Genomic DNA, 19,309 nt, shown 5'->3' on the forward strand with positions numbered 1-19,309 from the left:
CGCGGTGTCACGGCTCCGGGGGGAAACGCGGGAGGTGATGGCGGAGCCTCCGGAAGCGGCGGAAGAGTTTCGCGGTCGGACTCAGCAGGGCGGAAGTCGCTGAGGCGAACGGGGGTGGCGGCGGCAGCGAGCGACGATGAACAACAAATTCGACGCGTGAGTGTCACCCCCGAGCCCCCCCGGCCGGCCCCCGGTGCGGGGCCTGCACGGCCCCGAGCCCCGCCGGCGCCTCCCGCCGCTGCCCCGGCGCCGGGCGGGCGAGACGCGATGAGTCACGGGGCTGCGCACAGCCCCGTCCGTGCAGCCGGGGCCCGGCCTGGCCCCGAGGGGACGCGGGACCCAGAGGTGTGGGCGGTGGGCCGGTGCCAGGCCCGCACCGGGGAGGCTCCGGCCGCCTCGTAGCGCCGCTTGTCTCTCGCCTTTTCCGGCCCTTGGCAGGGAGGGGGGCGGGCGGAGATTCCTGTGGGGCGCTGGGTGCTGGCGCGGTGTCTGCTCGCCACAGGCGCTGCCTCTGCACTGCTGGGGGGCGTGGGGAGCGGCGTGGGCAAGAGTCAGCAGAGGTAGGGTCACAGGTGTCCGTGTGGGCCCCCTGAATAGCAGGGAGCCCTAACACGCAACTGGGGTTTCCTGTGGCAGATCAGTATCCAGCACTAACTGCTTGAGTTTTTTCCAAAAAGCTGTTTTGTTGTTCACTTCGGCTTAAAAGATGCCTGTGATGGGCATGAAAGTAGAAGTAGTTTTTACTGTGTGGGTTGTCAAGTGTAGATATCCAAACTGTGGTGGCCCTTGTACCATGGAGGGGCTTTGGAGCAGAGAGCTACCTGGGCTTGGTATGAACCTTCTCAGCTGTGTGATGGCTCTCTTTGTTATTTTTCTTTACCAGATTGAAAGATGATGATAGTGGAGACCATGACCAGAATGAGGAAAATAACACACAGAAAGACAGTGAGAAGGAAAAGAATGATCGTGAGAAACCACAGAGTACTACCAAGAGGAAGGTATGGTGCTGGCATCTGCACTCCTCTGCCAGGGCATGGTGTGGCACTGCTGGGGAGTCAATCCTCAGTTCAGGGATAAGGAAAATAAGCCTTGGAGGGCTGTGGTCTCAGTGCATTGTTTCTGCTGCAGTGAAGACAGAGGGACTATGTTTGAGTTCCGTAATTTGATGTCACTTTTGGAGGCCTCTCATCTGAGGGGTGAATGCTCCCTTCACCAGCATAGCTGGTGCCCTGCTAGGCTTTTCAATGGAAATGAGAAAAAAAGCTTTATTTTAATCCAGATCAAATTTGGAAGAGGACTTGGGGACAGGACTCCTCTCTGGCAGGACAGTAGTGGCTTGAAGGTGGTTTAGCAGGCAGTGTTTGTGACACTGTTGAAATAACTTTTAACATGTGTCCCTGTGGGTAGTGTAGCCTGGTCAAGAAGGCATAAGGCATATATCTCCCCTGGTTTGGTTTTTTTCCATCTTGTTTAGGAAAACTGCTCTGCCTGAAGTAATCCAACCCTTGTAAACTTGCCATTGTCAGGAGGAGAGTAGAGATTTAAGCCCTGGTAACTCCTGTAACAATATCATGTAGTACGAGATAAGGGCTTTGATTGGGATTTTCTCTGTAAATTTTGACTCCTGGTTAGTGAGCTCTCATTAGCCTCTTTTGTGCTCATTAGAAGTATTTTTAATTAGAAATCAGTGTTTTGGAAATTGCAAAGTGATCACTGCCCACTGCTGGTGATGAGTTCTGCCAAAGCTGACATAACAAGTTCTTAGATTAATCTTCTCAGAGCACTGGGGTGTTGGTTGCTTAAGGCAGTTGGTGTCACCAAAGAGTTTTAATTGCATTTGAATCATGATTCATTATAAATGGGGTTTATCCTTCCCAGAGGATGAACGTGTCTTTTTTTTAGCTTAATTTGAAAAAGTTAAAAGTCTCACATTTCCCTTTTTAGTTTGTCTTTTTTTTTTTTTTTGATTCGAGACAGGCACAGACTAAAAAGAATTCAGTCATGATGTCTTGAATGGTTGCTTTTATATGCTGTAAATGCAGTTTTTCCCACTCCCCTTTTTAGAGGAGCACAGGAGGGGTAAACAGGCTTTTGTGTTGTGCAGGCTGTGGTGCCGGGGCCAGCTGAGCACCCCTTGCAGTACAACTACACCTTCTGGTACTCGCGACGCACGCCCGGGCGGCCCACCAGCTCCCAGAGCTACGAGCAGAACATCAAACAGATCGGCACCTTTGCCTCCGTGAGTACCCCTGTGTCCCCTGTCACTGACTGCCTGCTCCTCCTGCCCTGCTCCCTGCCTGCTGCCTCTGTCCTGCTGGCACTGAGCCATTTGCCAAGGCAGACGAGCTCTTGAAGTTCAGCAGGAGATGTGTGTTTAGCACTTTGTCCTGTGCTAGACTTCTGTGCATGGTAGTAGTTGGTATAATAACAGAGAAAAAAAAAAAAGAGCAGCCTTGTAGTTAATTTATGGCTGCAGCAAGAGAAGAAAGGAACAGCTTTTCTGTTCCATTTCTGTGTTGTCCCTCACACACTTCCCTCCACCCACATTGCCAGCACAAAGACTGTGTTTGGAATAAGCATCTGGCATTATGTATTTGCCAACAGCTGGTGGCCTGTTGTCTGTCTCTAAGTGATGGACAAGGTGCAGTTTGATGTTGCAGTCAAGCTCATTGAAAGGCAAATTGCTCTTCCTTTCTCCTTCCACTCTGTGGTTGCTTGTTCCTGGAATAAACTTGAGCATGTCCTGGGCAGGCTGTGTTGGGTTTTTGCATGGTGCTGGCAGAGTAAACCTGCCCTCAAGAGCCCAGGATGTGTAAGCAGAATGTGTCCTCATGTCTGTTCTAGAGCCCAGGAAGTCTGTTGGCTGTTTTCTTCCTTTTCTTCTAAGTCTTGTGTTTGCCCAGTTTTTTCAGGGTCTCTTATAAATGTTAATTCTGCCCACCAGTACATATGCTCTGTAATATGATAATTTATAAAAACAGCTCTTTTTTCCTTCTGGAGGCTGCCTAAAAGTATGTGTGTCTGAGCGGCTGGGTTGTGTTACTGTATCCACATAGGATAAGGGTGGGAAGAAGAGCCCATTGTTGTGGGTAGTTACTGCTCCTTTTAGTCTCTGTGAGCAAGTACTTTCAGTTCAGGGGATGAAAAATATGGCTGCTGCTTGATGTTCTGGCAATAACTTTCAGTCTGATAAATCAGTGTAGACTTAGCATTGATTTTTAGCTCCTTAGAGGAAAATCATGTTGTTGAATATTCTGTTGTCTGCTCTTTGCTACAGAGAATTTGTTGGGAACATGGTTGGCTGCAGTTCTCTTAGGATGGAGAGAGACTAGCCAGCGTATTTGATAATGTGTTTGGATCCAAATTCTGTTTAAGGAGATGGAAGAGCAAACTTCATAAAGAATTGTCTAGCTGAGTCTGTGTTCAGATTTATTCTTGGCTTTTCAGTGGAAAGCTGTAAAAGCTGTGAAATGTGAACCACTAGAGGGCACGTTCCTTCACTGTGGGAGTGTGGTTTGCCCACGGATGTTTGGACGTGCCTGACAAAAATAGATTGTTTCTGACCCCTCCTCAGTCTTGGTTCATAATTTTATTGGCTTGGATGCAAATTCCAGCTTGGATGGCAGAGGTCAGAGATTGGAGTGGAATTCCAAGTGCTGACCAAGTCATTAAGGTCTCTGATAAAGTGCTTGGGGTGATGTCTGCCCCCTCCAGCTGCACTGCTGGTCTGCTTAATAGCTATTGTCTTACTGAGCAGAGCCTTCTTAAAATATGGAAATTAGTATAACCTCTTCCACTGCCATGTTTAGTTTTAAAGATCCATCCTCTCTTAAATCCTTTCTTACCCAGTGATTCTCAAAAGATAAATATACTGCTTTTAAGAACTATACAAAATAAATCCCTTGCCTTACGGTCAGATTGTCTCAAGCAGACACAGGGGTGCCAGAATGGAATTGGTTGAAGTGAAGTGGTCCAAGTGTACCATGGCAACCTGTAAAAGGAAGTAAGAGATATTTAAATAAAAACTCTGAATAGTGCCTTTTGATCTTAAACTAGCACCACAATGTATATTTTGTCTTGAGATCTGCATACAGTAAAATTAAATACAAAAAAAAAAAAAAAAAAAAAAAAGTCTTATTTGAAGGCTTCTGCAGTTTCCATGGTCACAGAGAGCAGTGGTTATGCAAGAGGCTTGGCTGTAGCTGATGCCTTTGACACATACCCAGTGATTGAAAGTTTGGGCAGTATGAGTTAAAAGATATGTTTGGAACTGTTCTCCAAAGCAGCTGTTACCTTAGCACAGATTTCTTCAGACAAACACTGACTTTAGAGGCACCCATTGAATGTTTCAGGTGGTCACCTGGTAACAGAGCCAGTCAGAAACAGGCACCCAGGCTCTGAACTACTGTTGCCTTTTGTGTTGCCTAATCAACACCCTGGTGACAGGGAGTAGAGCAGAAGAGGAATAGGTGGCTCTGGAGGGCTGGTGTAAAAATGGCAGCCTTTTTCTATAGAAATCTTGACTGTGAACAGTTTGAGCAGGCTCACTGTGTGGTTGGTGTTGTTGCAGGTGGAACAGTTCTGGCGGTTTTACAGTCACATGGTACGTCCTGGGGACCTGACAGGCCACAGTGACTTCCATCTTTTCAAAGAGGGCATCAAACCCATGTGGGAGGTGAGTTGGAGCTCTCATTTCTGCCTTGATATTTTCCCACAATATTTTGGAGGAAACCTTCTACAGTAGAGAGATTCTTGTATTTTTTTTGAGTGAAATCCTTTTGTCTGGGTTTCCTGTCAACTTGTCCTCAGAACTCTGTCCATGTAACCTAACAGTCCTGCTGCCAGAGAGGGAAGATGGGGAAGTTGCTGGCTGCACCCTCACAAAGCTTGCTGAACTGCCATTGCCAATGGAGGGGGTACCCCATAGCTGCCTCCAGTGACAGCAGTGCAGGGCTTTCCTCTGGAAGGACTGAACCTCTCCAACAAAGCTTATAAAAAGTAACCCTCCCTTTTCAGTCAAGGAGGTGCATATGGTTGAAAACCTGCACACAGAGCTGGAGATGGAGAAACAACTTTGCCTTTTATTTACTATTTCCTTTTTTTGGTTGTTTTGGTTTTGTTTTGTTGTTGTTTTGGTTTAGTTTTGTTCCAGGGCACTTTAGTTTGCTTCTATTTCTATCCAAATCTGTTAAAAGAAATTTTAAACGAATCTTTGCCCAGCAAATCATTCTCTCAATTCCTGGCCTGCTTCCAGCAATGACCAATAGCATTCACAATATGAGGATTTTATGTGTTTCCCTGAAGTATGTAATTATACTGCTTGGTCTTGAGAAATTTATATGTGACCCTCATTAGCAATTATTTTAAGCAAGCTATTTTATAGCCAGTTACTGCAAATACTATTTATATAAAATGTTTAACCCTCTTTGCACTCCTGGTGAGCAAGTTCCTCAGACAATGTGTCGACCAGAGAGTCTCCAAGTTAATGATGCCAGAATTTCTATAAAGCATTTCCCAGTAGACATTTTAAGATGGAGGTGGAGAGATTCTTTAGTATTTTTACTTCTGGCCCTACTTCCTTCTTACATTTCTAGAAGAGGACCTGAGATCTCACTTCTGACCTTCCATTGCTGCATGCTTTGTAGGGCTTTATTTACACTTCTTTCTCTTCCAAACCGATCCTCAGTTACTGTGATTCTCATAGGTACATATGTGCCTGTGTGTAGCTCTGATCTTTTTCTGCATCCATCTGTGCCTTTTCTGGTAAAGTCAGAAGCACTAAGCATAATAATCCCTGGTGATTTACTGGGCTGCAGATCATTATTATTCTGGTGAAGGAAAATCAAATGCTTGACTGAACCGAAGCTTGTTTAACCTGAAAGAAAACTAACAACCATAAAGCACATGATACAGCATCTGCCTCCCAATCACTGCTCTCTCTCTAGCTTTGAACCTGCTTAAGTCACCTTTGAGATATTTTTAGCGATATCACTCTCTTCTGATGCCCGTTAGTCATTGTGGACACTTTGAAGAGTTAAACCCAGCTCCCAGTCTAAAGGCTGTGATGTTCACAACTTGGAAAACAAGGGTACTTAACAGAAAGCAGTTTGCTTCTCACAGGATTCTGCCACATTCCTAGAACTTATGTTGATTTGGATGGCTCCTGTCAGGCTTTGAGGTTTGTCTGGAGCTGACACCTTCCCCTTTCAGTCCAGCACATACCTGAAAAGTAGGAGTCAGGTGAATGCTGCTGTTACACTGACACTTCCATGTTTCCTCAGGATTGCATTGTTAGCACTTGCTGCCTCTGAGAGAGCAGACAAATGTTTTGTTTTATCTGAGCCCTAGAGAAGCTTTAAGGCTAAAATAAAATTAACTTTATTTCATTAAGGAGGGTTGGGCTGCCTTGCCTGGCATCTTCAAGGTGTGTCCCAGCTTGGCAGAGGGGATTGCTGGGGATTTGGAGAGGGATGTCCTGTTTTGTGCAGTCCCCTCTGAGTCATTCTTTGTTCTCTGTTTCTGTCCTAGACCTGTCTTTCCTTACCCTTCCTATCTGCCACCTCTCTGACTTGTTCCTACCTCTCTGTCTTCAGCTTTGGATGGAATTTGTTCCACTCTCACCTTGTAAGATTTCCCAGCTACAGTGTTGTACCAGAGAATGCCACAGTGTTCTGCACAGAGGAGAAGCTGCTCTTTGACATAGCTGTGCATTCTGGGGAGCAGGGGAGGCTGTAGCAATTTCCAACTCTTTGTCAGCTTCAAGATACAGAATCACAATATTGAGGTGACAGAGTGGGTGCTTAGCATTAAATTTTTCTTTTACTTTCCCCTCATTTTGGTTATTTCCCTGGGTCACCACAGTCTGGAGCAAACATTCAGCTGTGTGATGTGTGATAATGTCAGAGAACAGGGTAGTCCTTTCTCTGTTAGCACAACTTGTGAGCCCATTCCTGGAAATGTGGAAGGAAAATATTTATCAATTTTTTGCTTGCTTTTAAAATACTGTTTTGCAAACTCTTTACTGGCTTTCCATGCTCAGTGATGAGGGGGTTCTCCTGTTTTACAGGGGTCTTGTTTTACAGGCAGAACTACGTAGACAGGGGATTAGACAAATGGTGACTCTGTCTCAAGTTTAGGAGTAGTTGCATCTGGGTGTGTTTGTACAGATTGGTAGGCTGGTGTTAGTCCTTGCTAGTGGAATCAAAACACTAGAACTCCAGTCATCAGAGCATAGTACTTGGTCTGGAAGGCTGAGGGCCATTGTTTCAAGTACTTTGTATTTAAAGTGGTTTTCCTCTGTCTCTGCTTATACGGGGGAGAAGTGAAATAAAATACTTTTGCTTGAAAATACCTTCCTTGCCCCACGTAATCAATATCTGCTTGTGTTCGTGGCTCTGCTGTCTTGTGGGTAGCAGAAAAATAGCTAGGAGAAAACAAATCAATTTATTTCCACTCTTCCTAGGACGATGCCAACAAAAATGGTGGTAAATGGATTATCCGTCTGCGGAAGGGCTTAGCATCACGGTGCTGGGAGAATCTTATTCTGGCCATGTTGGGAGAGCAGTTCATGGTGGGGGAAGAAATCTGTGGGGCTGTCGTCTCTGTCCGATTCCAGGTGAGTGCTTTTGAGAACTGGCACGTGCTTCCATCTGGCAGGGCTGCAAAAAGTGCCCTGTGCTGACCCCTCCCTGCCGTGCCGTTCCGCAGGAGGACATCATCTCCATATGGAACAAGACAGCCAGCGACCAGGCCACGACAGCCCGGATACGCGACACGTTACGAAGAGTGCTCAACCTACCTCCCAACACCATCATGGAATATAAAACCCACACCGACAGCATCAAGTACGTGTGCTGGCCAGGGGGGTGCTGCAGGTTGCATGTGTGCTCGAGCAGCTCGGTGCATGGCACGGGCGTTGGCACAAGTGCTCGTGTGCGTTAGGGCTGTTCCTGCAAACTGAAGTGCAAACAGCAGCGGTTGTTGCCAGCGCGCTTTGAAAGCCAAATTCCTGTGTTGTTGCCGTGGGTGTTTGGTTCTGTGAGCAAAACCTTTTTCTTTTTTAAATGTGTGATCCAGGGTTATTTTAACAATCCACCCAGCCTGTCACTCGGGTGATGGGCAGCCCAGGGTGGGACTGTGGCTTGATGTATTCAAAGACAAGATTGCAGTGGGGGGAGTCGAATAATTTGAATAAATAGAGATTCTGGAGAATAAAGTGCGGAAGCTAACAGGGATTTATAGTGCCATTAGACTTATAAATGGTCTTGGGAAAGTGCTGTGTGAATTTACAGTGCTGTACAAATGATTTCTAATCATAATAAACGTCATATATTAAGTCTTCCAGGCCCTGGTGACAGAGGCTCTTTAACAAGACTAGAAGATCATGGTACACAGAGAGCACAGCTGTATTTTTAAATAAATGCATTATAGCTTACCATATCAGGCCATTCAGGGTGACTTTTATTTCCTACAAAGTGACGAAAAATTGCATATATAGGTATTAGTTAGAGGTGAGTAATATGTTGTTTTTCTTTTTTTCTTAAGTGTATTATAAACTAATAAGTCATAACTGATTAAACTATAAACTGATTGGGTTGTATTGGTTAAATTAATACTTGAAAATGTGCATTTGGAAAAAGAAGTGAAACGAATAAGACACTGATGTGGCAGAGAGCTTTCTAATCTTGCTTGTAATGAAGGTGCAAGTATCTTTCATGACTTTCTTTCATCATGCTGGCTTGTTCCACATAATCATGTTGTCATCAGTCTGCTGTCAGACAGTTTGATGGGATCCATCCTCGTTTTAGCAGACAGCTGGCTTCCAGTTTTGAGTGTGGGTCACTAGTAATTATACAGAAATCTTGTTGAAACTGCCTGTAGGCATTTAGTGTTCCATGTGGCCCTCCCTCCTATGTGTGTGGGAAAGAGAAGGGAAAGAGATAATTTTTTCCGTGATTTTGTTGCTAACGTTTGTCCTGCACTTTTTGCCAGGAGAGGGCACTATGGACTCTGTCCATGCCGGGAAATAGCAGTGTGCTCATGTGGACACGCAGCAGAGTATTTTACTCCTGTTCAGCAGCAGCAGACTGCGGACTGTGATGTTGCGGCTTTGTGGTGAGAGCAGGGAGGTGTTTGACTTTTCTCAGTCTCTGTAGTAAAAGCTGTGTGTGGAGCCAGCTGTCCTAAGCTGTGCTGGTGGTTCATGTAGCAAATGCAGAATGGGAATGCTGTGACCTTTCCCTTGTGAGCTATCACCACCAGCACTTCCTAGCACAGAGAATGCTGCTATAGCAGTGTTTGTTTTTGCTCTGGCCAGGTGTAAGACCTTGAGTGATGGTGCATCCAGTAGTGTGGTCTCATTTCCCTGCACCAGTGTAACATGCTGTGCTTGCTGCCCTCTCTTCCTGCATAGCATCCGAGTTTCATGTTGTGCTGCTGACGTGTGGTGCAAAATGAGCTTGTCTGAGAATAACAGGTGTTGGAGGTATCAAGTTCAGTAGCTCATATTACAGCTGGGAGCAATTCTTAAATAGAGGCCGACTGGCTTGTCTCCCACTCATTCTTCTGTGGGTAGGAGGGTTTGTCAGGAATTGCTTTGATGATGTCCCAGTCAGGTAGGTCTAAGCAATTAACCTTCTGCCATGTAGGGCATCATGAAAGCCCCTTTTTTCCCATTGCCTAGCTTAAGCTAGCTTAAGCAGCAGTCTGATTGCAATGCTCTCCAGCATCTCCTTCCAAAGGCACAGGTGTAAATTCAGAGCAGAACTGCTGTCAGTGGAGTTTCTGTGTAGTGATGCACAGACCAACTTCTTGTGCCTCACTTGCCTGGTACCAGCAGGCAGCAAGGGGCAGCAGCTGCAGAGAAGTGATGTGACTGCTTTGTGACAGTGAAGAGCAGGACAGCCCAGCTTTCAGTCTGACTCTGCTTGGATAAGCTTCGTATCATTAGGGTTCTCTCACTAATAAAGAATCTCTTGTGTAACTAGTTCTATCCTCCATGAAGTCTGGCTCCTTTTCCTCACCCATCTATCAAGTCCTGTTGAAATACTGTCCATCATGAATAAACTCCACTTATGCTGCACATGTACCATGTGATTTATGACTGGGGAGGGCTTTCTAGCCAGCACTCTATATTCACACTCTGGCTGTGTTACATGAAAAGCTCTAATGGAAGGGCTGTGCTCTAGGCTTTGTCAGGGCTGCCTTTTGAGGGGGGCTCATGGCATTTTTCATTTGTATGGGCTGCATCTCTCCACTAGAGCTCTGCTCATGTGCGGGGTTTGATTGGCATTGATTGTGCTTCAGGGAAGGGAGCATGCTTAGCAAGAAAAGAACAGGCATTTCTCAAAACCTTGACTTTTAGGTAGTGAATTGACCTGGATTAGCTTTTGACACACTGTAAATGAATGCTTCTGCAGAAATTGCTAGCATGCCTCTCACTGTAGAACCTGAGCTCTGTGCTTCAGGTTTTGTATATTCTTTTTGTGAGGATGCACTTCATATTAAATCATTTCTAGACACCATTTTTTATGAGTTGTCAGTGAGGCTGCAGCCCCCTTTGTTTCAGAAAGTGGTGGTGCTGCCAAGCTGCATCTGAAAAGTACCTGTTGCGTCACAGCTATTCCAGGGAGCTGTTCTGCATTCTGTCCTTCCTGCTCTCAGTGGTGGGGCTTGTGCATTTAGCTAGATAAGCAGATCTGTCATTGCAATTTTCCTGTGTTTGTCCTTTCTCTTGCTTGTGATATTGACAAGCTGCCTAAATCCCAGCGAGTAGAAGGGTCAGCCTAGTCTGTATGAATTTCCAATCTTGCTAAGAAAGCTGGAACAATCTCTTGGACTCTGCTAAATTGCAGGGGATTTATAGTACCTTAGACATTACAGTGCTGAGCACCTGAAGAGAACATATGTGACATTTTGTGGGCTACCTTGTTTCAGTAGCTGGAGAGAAATTGCTTCTCTTTGTTCCCTCAGAAGTGCACTGAGAGAGGAGCGCTCAGATGCAGTGAACCACTTAATAGGTTCAGTTCATCAGTGTTGTTAACCTTGGAGGTGACAAGGTCCAGAAGTGACAGTGACTTACGGACAGTGGTACTTCCTGTGGCTTGGAATTAAAGGCAAAATACCCAACCTCTTTTGCTGCCGTAGCAGGTGCACTTTTTTGAAAGCAGAATGTTGCCAACCACAGCCTGGTCGTGTCTCAGCAAAGCCACTGAAAATATTCAGGTATCTGCAGTTGGGAGAGGGGTGGAGGGGAAGTGATCACGTTCACATTTGACTTTAAGCAGCATGAAGTTCGTGGCTGCCTTGCCCAGCCTGGGCTTATCAGCCTTTCTTTTCCTCACTGATAACTGTGTGGTCAGTGACCATCTCCTTTCTTGAGAGCTCTCACCCACCATACTGTCCAGGAATCCCAGGCAAATTCAGCAACACTGCTTCCAGTGCCAGGAGAGACCAGAGCAGTGGCCATCAGCAGGTTGCCACTGAGCAGGCTGCTGTGGAAATGTTTTGGTTGCTGTGTGACATTACAGATTGTCCTGTCAGCTCTAAAGCAAGGCTGCTTTTTCTGGAAACAAAGCTTTGCTTATTCCTAAGTGCCTGCTGCAGTGAGAGCTGAGCAGGGTATAAAACTAGCCTTTCCTTTCAAAGTCACCAGTGATAACTAATGGGATGGCTTGAGTAAATTAGAAGAATAGTTGATCTTAATAGAGCTGGCACTGGGTTCATTTCACTGCAGGCAGTTGGAGGAAATGGCCTCAGACTATACTGTAGGTAGGAAACAAGAGGATATCCTACGGAGGGAAAAGTGCACTATAAGAAGACTGCAGGGGTGAGGTTCTCAGGACGAAAAGAGAGGAATGGCAAAAAAGTGAGGAATTAAGAAGAGAAATCACTGTGGAAGTGACAGGTGTTGCACAAGATCAGTGTTTCTGAGACTAGTAAGCTGCTGGTGGGGTGCTTGTGAGGTTTCCCTTGTCAGAGCAGAGTTCAGCTAATCCTGTAACTGTTGTGGCTTTAAAGCACTGGTTTCCCTTTGTTTGCTAATTTCCAAAACCTTAGGAGAACTCCTCAGTGCTGCTGTTCTACTTGTGTCACCTCTGCCTTTGACTTTGTCTTAAATGAGTGGGCAGGGTTAACTTTGCCTGAAGGAAACGATTTGCAGAGGGGACCCTCACGCATTGTCTGATGCCTGTCAGGGGAAGGCAGGGTGCCTTGGGTCTTGCCAGCTCTAGAGCTGCACTGTTTCACCCTCATCCATTCAAGTCTGAGAGCAGGAATAAAATGTAGAGGAGAGCAGTGAGGTTCTAGATCTGATAGCTGTCCTCTTCTGAGTCTCTGCAATACTGGCTTCATTCATTTATCACTCCATTCTCCAGCTCCAGTAATGTTTCCAAGTCTAAGAGCACTTGCATAGACTTGGTCTTTGACTTGATGGATTCAGTGATTGATTCTCCATCAACATAATATGCTTTACTCAGAAGTGTCCATGACTTTGTGAAAGTCCTCCTTATCTTGGTGGCCTGTCTCTTACCAAAAAAGTGCCTATAACCTATTTATTTCATGGTTGTTTTTTTTCAAGGAGGTCAATTCAGTTGTGTTTATTTAATTGTTTTATATTGCCTTTGCTCCAGGTACTGCCAGACAGGTGGAAGAATTATTTCAGGCTAGAAGACTACCCTAGATTTATTTTTTTTTCAAGCTGTTAGTCACAAAGTTCTTGTCTGGCTGTGAACAAATCCCAGGGGGATCACCCAGAAAGAGGTTGTGCTGCTCTGGACACCTGCAGAGTGTAGTGAGTGGTCAGTGTGCTGGGAGGTTCCACATGGGCTGGCAAAAGTGACAGACCTTGGTGCCCTTTGTAAGGTGTCATAAGTGCACTCTGAGCTCTCTGAATCCTTTTTAGCTGGGGAAGGAGAAGTTAAGGAGCAGGGTTGCGCAGAAAAATACTGAAGGCAAACTTCTGGGACTTAATTGAAGATGTTTGCAGAAAACAGCTAGTGGTGCTTGCACAATAGTGATTTGGAAAGCCCCTTGAAGCAACTAAGACTACCCTTCCTCTTTTTGATGGAGTCTTCCTCTTTTTCTTTTTTTCTCTTTGGGGAGATAGTGGCTTCTTTTCTCTTTTTTTTTTTTTTCTTCCAATTTACTTCCTGGGACTAAGGGAGCTCTGTCTGGGTTCTGACCCTGGGCAGTGGGGAGGAAGGTGGGAAGTTTCAACAGCTATGGGTCAAGAATGAGTGTGGAAGAGCAGCTCTGGCTGGCTTTGTTTAGCCTGCTAATGTTTCCATTTCCCATCTGTTCAGTGGGAATAATCTAAGTGTTGGGGATCAATTCACTGAGTATCTGATCGCTGTGCAGACAGTATGGCAATAAGGTACTAAAAATGTCTATACATAAAAATAACCTCTTAGACTCTCTGGCACTGTGCCTTTGGCATGTCACAGGTCATAAAGATTCTGCCAGATGAAATTAACTGGCAGCCTTGTTCAGTATGGAATGAGAGCAGTTTGCTCTCCTAGCGTAGTTTAGGTACATTAGGGCAGACATACCCTGGTGGATTTTTTCAGTCAAGTCAGCAGATAGCTGGAGTCATTAGTACTATAATACATATGAGGGTCTTGAATTAAAAATTCTTGGCTGGAAGAGCTTTTTCTCTCTGTGAGGACAGAGATGAAGGACTGTGCATGATGTTATTTGAATGTTGGAACAAGGAACTCCTTAGTGTGAAAGGGGTAATAAATTATCGATCATGTTGACAAGTAATCTGTCCTTGTATTCCTTCTGCTGAGAAGTTACAAGTTTGGGAGAACTATGGGAGAGGAAAGAGAGATGTGATTGTGGGTGATGGGAATGTGGTAGAGATACAAGGGAGGTTGGAGGGAAGACATGAATGAAGGTGGAGACTCTTTGACAAGTCTGGAAATGTGCCAAGATTACCAGCAACTAAGAGGGTTTCAGATTCAGAGTTTCTCTTCTCCCTAACTTTCTTCTGGAGTGAGGCTGTTGAACCCCAAGGTCTTTGTGTTTATTTGGGCTATGACTTGCTGGGAAAGAGCATGTGACACCTGGGCTGCGTTTGCAAATGCCATTTGGGAGCTTGACTCCAAGGCTCAGATAAGAGTCAGGTTGGTGGTCTGGTTTTGGCACAGGTGCTGACTACTCCAGGGCTTCCATTTCTGGACTCTCCTATTGTGTTGCAGTGGCCTGATGAGGCAACGCACAAAACAAAATGTGAAGTAGCTGAGAAGTACCAGCAAAAAATCTAGAGGGTGGTCTGAGTTTATGATTGACCTGGGTTCTCTTTAAGGTCCCTTCAGCTCCATGGGACTCTGTGGCTTCAGAAAATGGCTTGGCATGTGCTGTAGGCACCAGCACTGTTTTGCTGGGCAAAGAGAACTATGAGGTTCTTTGATGTCTCTGATCCTAGAAGATAATAGCCATGCTCACATTAACCTCAGCATGTTTTCCCTGAGATGGTTTCAGTATGCTGCCTTCATAAAACCGACAGCAATTTTTCAGTCTGCTGCCTTCATCCGTCAGTAACGTTCTCCACCAGGGAATGCGGTGTTGGACCTGTCCCTCTAACTTATCTAAAAACATTTTCATTTCAAATAGTTGTGATGTTTTTACTGGGTCGTCATTAACAACGCAGGTTTACAATGGGAAATGGGACTTCCTAATAACAATTGGATTCTGCTGCCTGATCAAAGAATTTCATGCGAACTAAGCTGTGTGGCATTGAAAGAAGCCCCTTTTGGGGGGATTACCTGCATATGCACTATGTGGCAAAGCATGAGGCCAGTAACTGGCTGAGTTTAACCAGCCAAGGAATGTGATAATCCTCCAGAAAGACGTAACATGGGCTATTTTATGAGCAATAGGAAATGGATATTCCATTTGTGACTAGGAAGGTCATACCTGTCTCTGGGTATTAATGTGGCTTTATCACCAGCAGCCAGTAGGAACACTTCATGTCTGTGCAGAACGCTAAAGCTGCCTTGTGCTGTCAGATGTTTGGCTGGATTTTAAGGATGCTTCTATCCACTAGGGCTATCAGAGAATATTGCCTTGCTCTCTGAAGACAAGTGCCTTTTAAACGTTATTGAATGTTTCTGCTCTCGTTAAAAGTTAAGAAGCCTTTGATCTGAAGTGCTATTTTTTGGTTTTATTTCATTTTTTTTTCCCTCTGGCTTGCCAGGGCCTGGGAGGAGTTTCATGGCCTGGTGAACAGCAGTGGCCGCTGATCGAACGCTCCCCCTCCCTCTGTCACACCCAGGGTAGGGCCTCATCTTTCTTCCTATGTGACTTCATGGCATACCTCTCAGCTTCCAACCTTCCCATGGGCTGGCATGTTCTCTTGTCTTATGGGCCTGATGGTGGGCCCATTCTGCTATTTGTTCTTTTCCAAAGGTCAAAATTACTTTTAAATTTTTTTTTTTTGACCAGACACCAGCATTTTCTGTTGAGGTGCTGTGTGCTATTTTGCTAATGTGTCCTTCTGTATGAGGCACTTGTATCCCAGACCTGGTCCCAGGAGGCTGAGAGGTATGTCTTCAGCTTGGGTGTGTTGCCTAGGGTTAACTGTAAGCAGGTATGGAGTGGTAAATGAATCCTAAGCACATCCAGAGGGTGGACACTGAGAGAGGCACCTGGGGCCTGACACACAGCTCTTGAACAGTGGGCTGAAGCAGAATAAATTAATTGGTCAATAAAAGCTTGTTCAAGAAGGACACCCAGTAGCTACTGGTAGAAATAATAATGTTGTGGCTAATGAGACAACCACTCTCTACTGCTGGTAGAGTCAGCCAAGATGTGCAGAGAAGATAGCCAAGGTGAGCCCAGGGCTGCTGGGAGCTCCACAGCTCAGATTGTTTTTCCCTGCGGTGCCCACTTCCCTGACAGCAGGCCCTTAAGAAGGGCCAGCAAGAGACCTGGCCATGAGAGTTGGGTTGATTGTAGCCAAGTGGGATCACTGGATTGCTGAGTGCCAGAGCAGAGGAATCTACTGGAAGGAAGCCCAGTTCCCATAACTGGGCAGTGGAATGTAGCTGCTCCAACACACCTGAGCTCTGAGGAGCTGCTGGGGGTCCCAAAACCTCCCTCAACTGCACTGGGCAAGCAGTGTTATCATGCCCTTGCTCTGAAGTCATGGGTGAAAATAATACCTCTCTCTCCTCACAGGTTTGGTTTTTGGTGAGGATCAGTGTTTACAAAATACTACACAGGCACTTGGTAGTGTTGTTATTGTTAGATGACATTCACTTGTCCTTCTGGAAGAGGAAACCAGCTCACTTAATGATATACCAGGCTCTGAAGGCAGCAAATGTGCCAAGGGTACAGGAAAACAGTGGCAGAGTTCATTTAGCTCTTGGCTGTATTGGGTGGCCTGTGCTGAGCAGGGATGAGCAGAGGGCTTGGGGCACCCCAATAAAGGCAAAAGGAGGGAAAATATAGGGAAAAAATCTGTCCACTAAAGAGCTGCCTAAAGTGTGCTGTCCTCCTGAGGCAGATGGCACAGGTGAAAGTCCAGTATGGGATAGAAAACCAAACCATTGTTGCAAATTAACCAGAATCCAGTTAATGAATCCTGAATCACATTCCCAAATGGCAACCTAGCCTGCTCTTCTAGCTAGTGCAAAGGTGAACCCCAGTCTTCTGCAGCATTGTTTTTGCTGTCAGGTCATAGCAGAGTAACTTTTTTAACTCTGAAAAGTGATTTTTACTTCCTTCTGTTCTTCCACTTCTCCAGCCCACCTCCTGGAGGTGTTCCAGCCTGTGCTGGTACTGCTGCCATGCAGCTGCTGGCAGCACACGATGACAGCTCACAGGTTTGAGTGGAATTTCACAGTCCTGAACAGCACCTTGCTGCTGAAGTTGCTGCCTTTGCTCTTCAGCTATTTGATGTGGTATGTCCTGGGGCATCCCTAAATGTTTTGGCTTGGACAGCTTACAGCCCTGTCCCTGTTTATGGGAAGAGCTGCCAAACCTATCCTCTCAAAGTAATTGTAATCTCCTTTATTTCAACACACTACTATTAATGTGGGAGTATGCTTTGCCTGTTACTGCTGCTCACAGCCTGGTAGTAAGCAATAACACATTTCTGTAACCTGCCCCATCTTCAGTTGCTGCAGTGCCATGAGACTGTACTGAGGGAGATTGTAGACCAGCACTCCTTCCTTGGTCAATAGCCCCTGAGGCTCATGGCTGTACTCTGAGTGAGTAGAAGCTGCTGAAGAAACTCATCTATTTAAACGTGAGGAAAACACCCTTTTCAGATTAGATACTCTTTTAAGGTAGGAGAGATCAGAGAGCTAAACTTGTTGACAGTATGACTAAATACAAGGGACAGAGGCAGGGGGAGGTTGGTCTGATAGTATATTTGTGTTCCAAGCAGAATCCCCGAGATAAATGTTTGCTAAGGAAGAGACCTTGCAAGTTGTTTAAACAGCAGAATCCATCAGGGAGGTTTCCACATTCTATTATGTGCTTTGCTCACAGGAGATGATGATTTTTTCTTCTCATTGAGTGGGGATGAACCAGGATCTCCCTCTGTTCCAGGGGTTCTGGAGTGACAGCTGACTTGTGTGAGAAGTCTGTAGTTAGGAAGATCTGCATGGGAGATTTAGCAAGTGTTGATTTTGAGTGATGTACTGGGATGGCAACACTGGTAGCTATAGTGGGAAGAATGGGGAGGTGCTGTGATCTGAAGGAATGCACATCTTTAACCACTTTTTTCTTCCCTCTGTTTTCCAGGGATAATTCAAGCTTTCGAAACACAAAAATCACATTGTGAGAACAAGAGTTGGCACTAAACTCCTCTCTCCGTGTTGAAAGCACTGAGAGTGGCCTCCAACCTCTGAAGGGACTCATGGGCCACTCTCGCACTCCTCCCTGGGGGAAGGATCCATCTGAAGCCCTCCAGCAGCGGTGACAATAGAGGCCGATTTTGTCTTACACAAACTTTTTTTTAGCAGTGGGGCGGGAGGCAGCCTTTCAATTAGCGGCGGGCCCTTGGGGCCGCATCTTGCAGCACTTTCCTGTCTTTCTCTACATGGCACGCAGGATCGCTGGGATTCTGCCTCAACATCAGAGCCTTTTGCTGAGGGATACCAGTATTACAAATCTCTCTGCAGCTGGGAGGAGCATCCCAGTTGAGAGTCAGCCCTGTGGTTTTCAAATGCCCCTTTTCAGTTCTGCCAATAAATTATTGGGTCTCTTTGTTTCTTTCAGTCTCTCATTTTTTGGCTTGTCTGAAATTCAGCGGGGTGGTATTTCTCTAGGCTGCTTGCTTTATCTTTGCCTCTTCTTTATACTCCCAGGTTAGTAGTGCCTTGTACCCACCTCTATTTGTTATGGAGAGGGATTTGAGCTTCCCTTAAACCAGGAAAAAGAGATGTTTGGTGTCAGTTGCCTTCACTCTGTCTCGATGTAGAGCCAGCAGCACTGGCTGAATTCAGGGCCAAGCCTGCTTCTGGTGTGCACTGGGGTTTGTAAGCCTCTGGCCACCTGGGAAACTGGGCCCCCAGTGGGTTTAGCAGAAGAGGGCGATGGCCCAGCCTGCTGCTCATAGCTGCGTGACAGCTGTGACCAGAAGAGGGGCTGGGAGTGACCCCCTGTCCTCCGGGGTGAGCCTCAAATGATGGGTTGCTGCCTGGAAAGCCAGCGTGGCTGCAATTTGGATGCCACGGAAACAATAGGAGCTAATTATTTCCTCTGATTCTGCTTGACTACAACACTAATTGTACTCATTAACAGCTCCAGCCTTTTCTCCTTTTCCTTGGGGAATCGCTCAATTGTCTTTCATTTTTAATGGAGCCTTTGCCTTGGGCCCAGGAGGGGAGGCTGTGGCCAGTGCTGGGGCACGTCTCCTGCCCCATGTGCTCTGTGCAGTCCCCCAGAAGAAGGGGCTGCTTGGGCCGATCTGCTCGTGACTGCAGAACCAGCAGCCCGTGTCTGGGACAATTACCAGCCTTGGGGCCTGGGAGACATTCGGCCTCATGACTCCAATTGCAAATTCCCTGTCTTACTATTGAAGTCTAGACTGAAAGCAGCCAAGACTGGCAGAGAAAAGAGTTTAAAATATTCAGTCTTCTGAAAGGTTTGTTTTCTTCGTTGAGAGTGTCAATTCCAGGCTGTCTCTAGGGACGTTCCTTGCACTGACAGCAATGACTGAGTGCTCCCCATGGTCAGGCAGTTAGCATGTGACTGGGCAGGGAGCAGGGCTGTTCCCCAAGCTGTAGTGGCATCCCTCTCTGTTTCTGGAGACTCATGGTCCTGTTCCTGCTTTTGGCACTTGTCACCAGCTCCCAAC

The 19,309-nt window shown here is 46.1% G+C and overlaps 1 protein-coding gene across 2 annotated transcripts; it reads left to right on the plus strand.

Annotated features, from left to right (window-relative positions):
* EIF4E2 (eukaryotic translation initiation factor 4E family member 2) lies at positions 1-18,222 on the plus strand. Of its 2 annotated transcripts, XM_041467742.1 has the most exons (8): positions 1-156; positions 884-998; positions 2,105-2,239; positions 4,571-4,675; positions 7,463-7,615; positions 7,708-7,844; positions 15,197-15,275; positions 17,752-17,818. In XM_041467742.1, the coding sequence occupies exons 1-7, from the start codon at positions 137-139 to the stop codon at positions 15,240-15,242; spliced, it is 711 nt and encodes a 236-aa protein (XP_041323676.1). In that variant the 5' UTR covers positions 1-136; the 3' UTR covers positions 15,243-15,275; positions 17,752-17,818. The 2 variants fall into 2 exon arrangements, with proteins under 2 accessions (XP_041323676.1, XP_041323677.1); XM_041467743.1 differs by lacking the exon at positions 15,197-15,275 and having other exon boundaries at positions 17,752-18,222.
* The last annotated feature ends 1,087 nt before the right edge of the window (positions 18,223-19,309 follow it).

Source organism: Pyrgilauda ruficollis, unplaced genomic scaffold, assembly GCF_017590135.1.
Source record: "Pyrgilauda ruficollis isolate IOZ18807 unplaced genomic scaffold, ASM1759013v1 scaffold21, whole genome shotgun sequence".
In the NCBI taxonomy this organism is placed as follows: domain Eukaryota; kingdom Metazoa; phylum Chordata; class Aves; order Passeriformes; family Passeridae; genus Pyrgilauda; species Pyrgilauda ruficollis.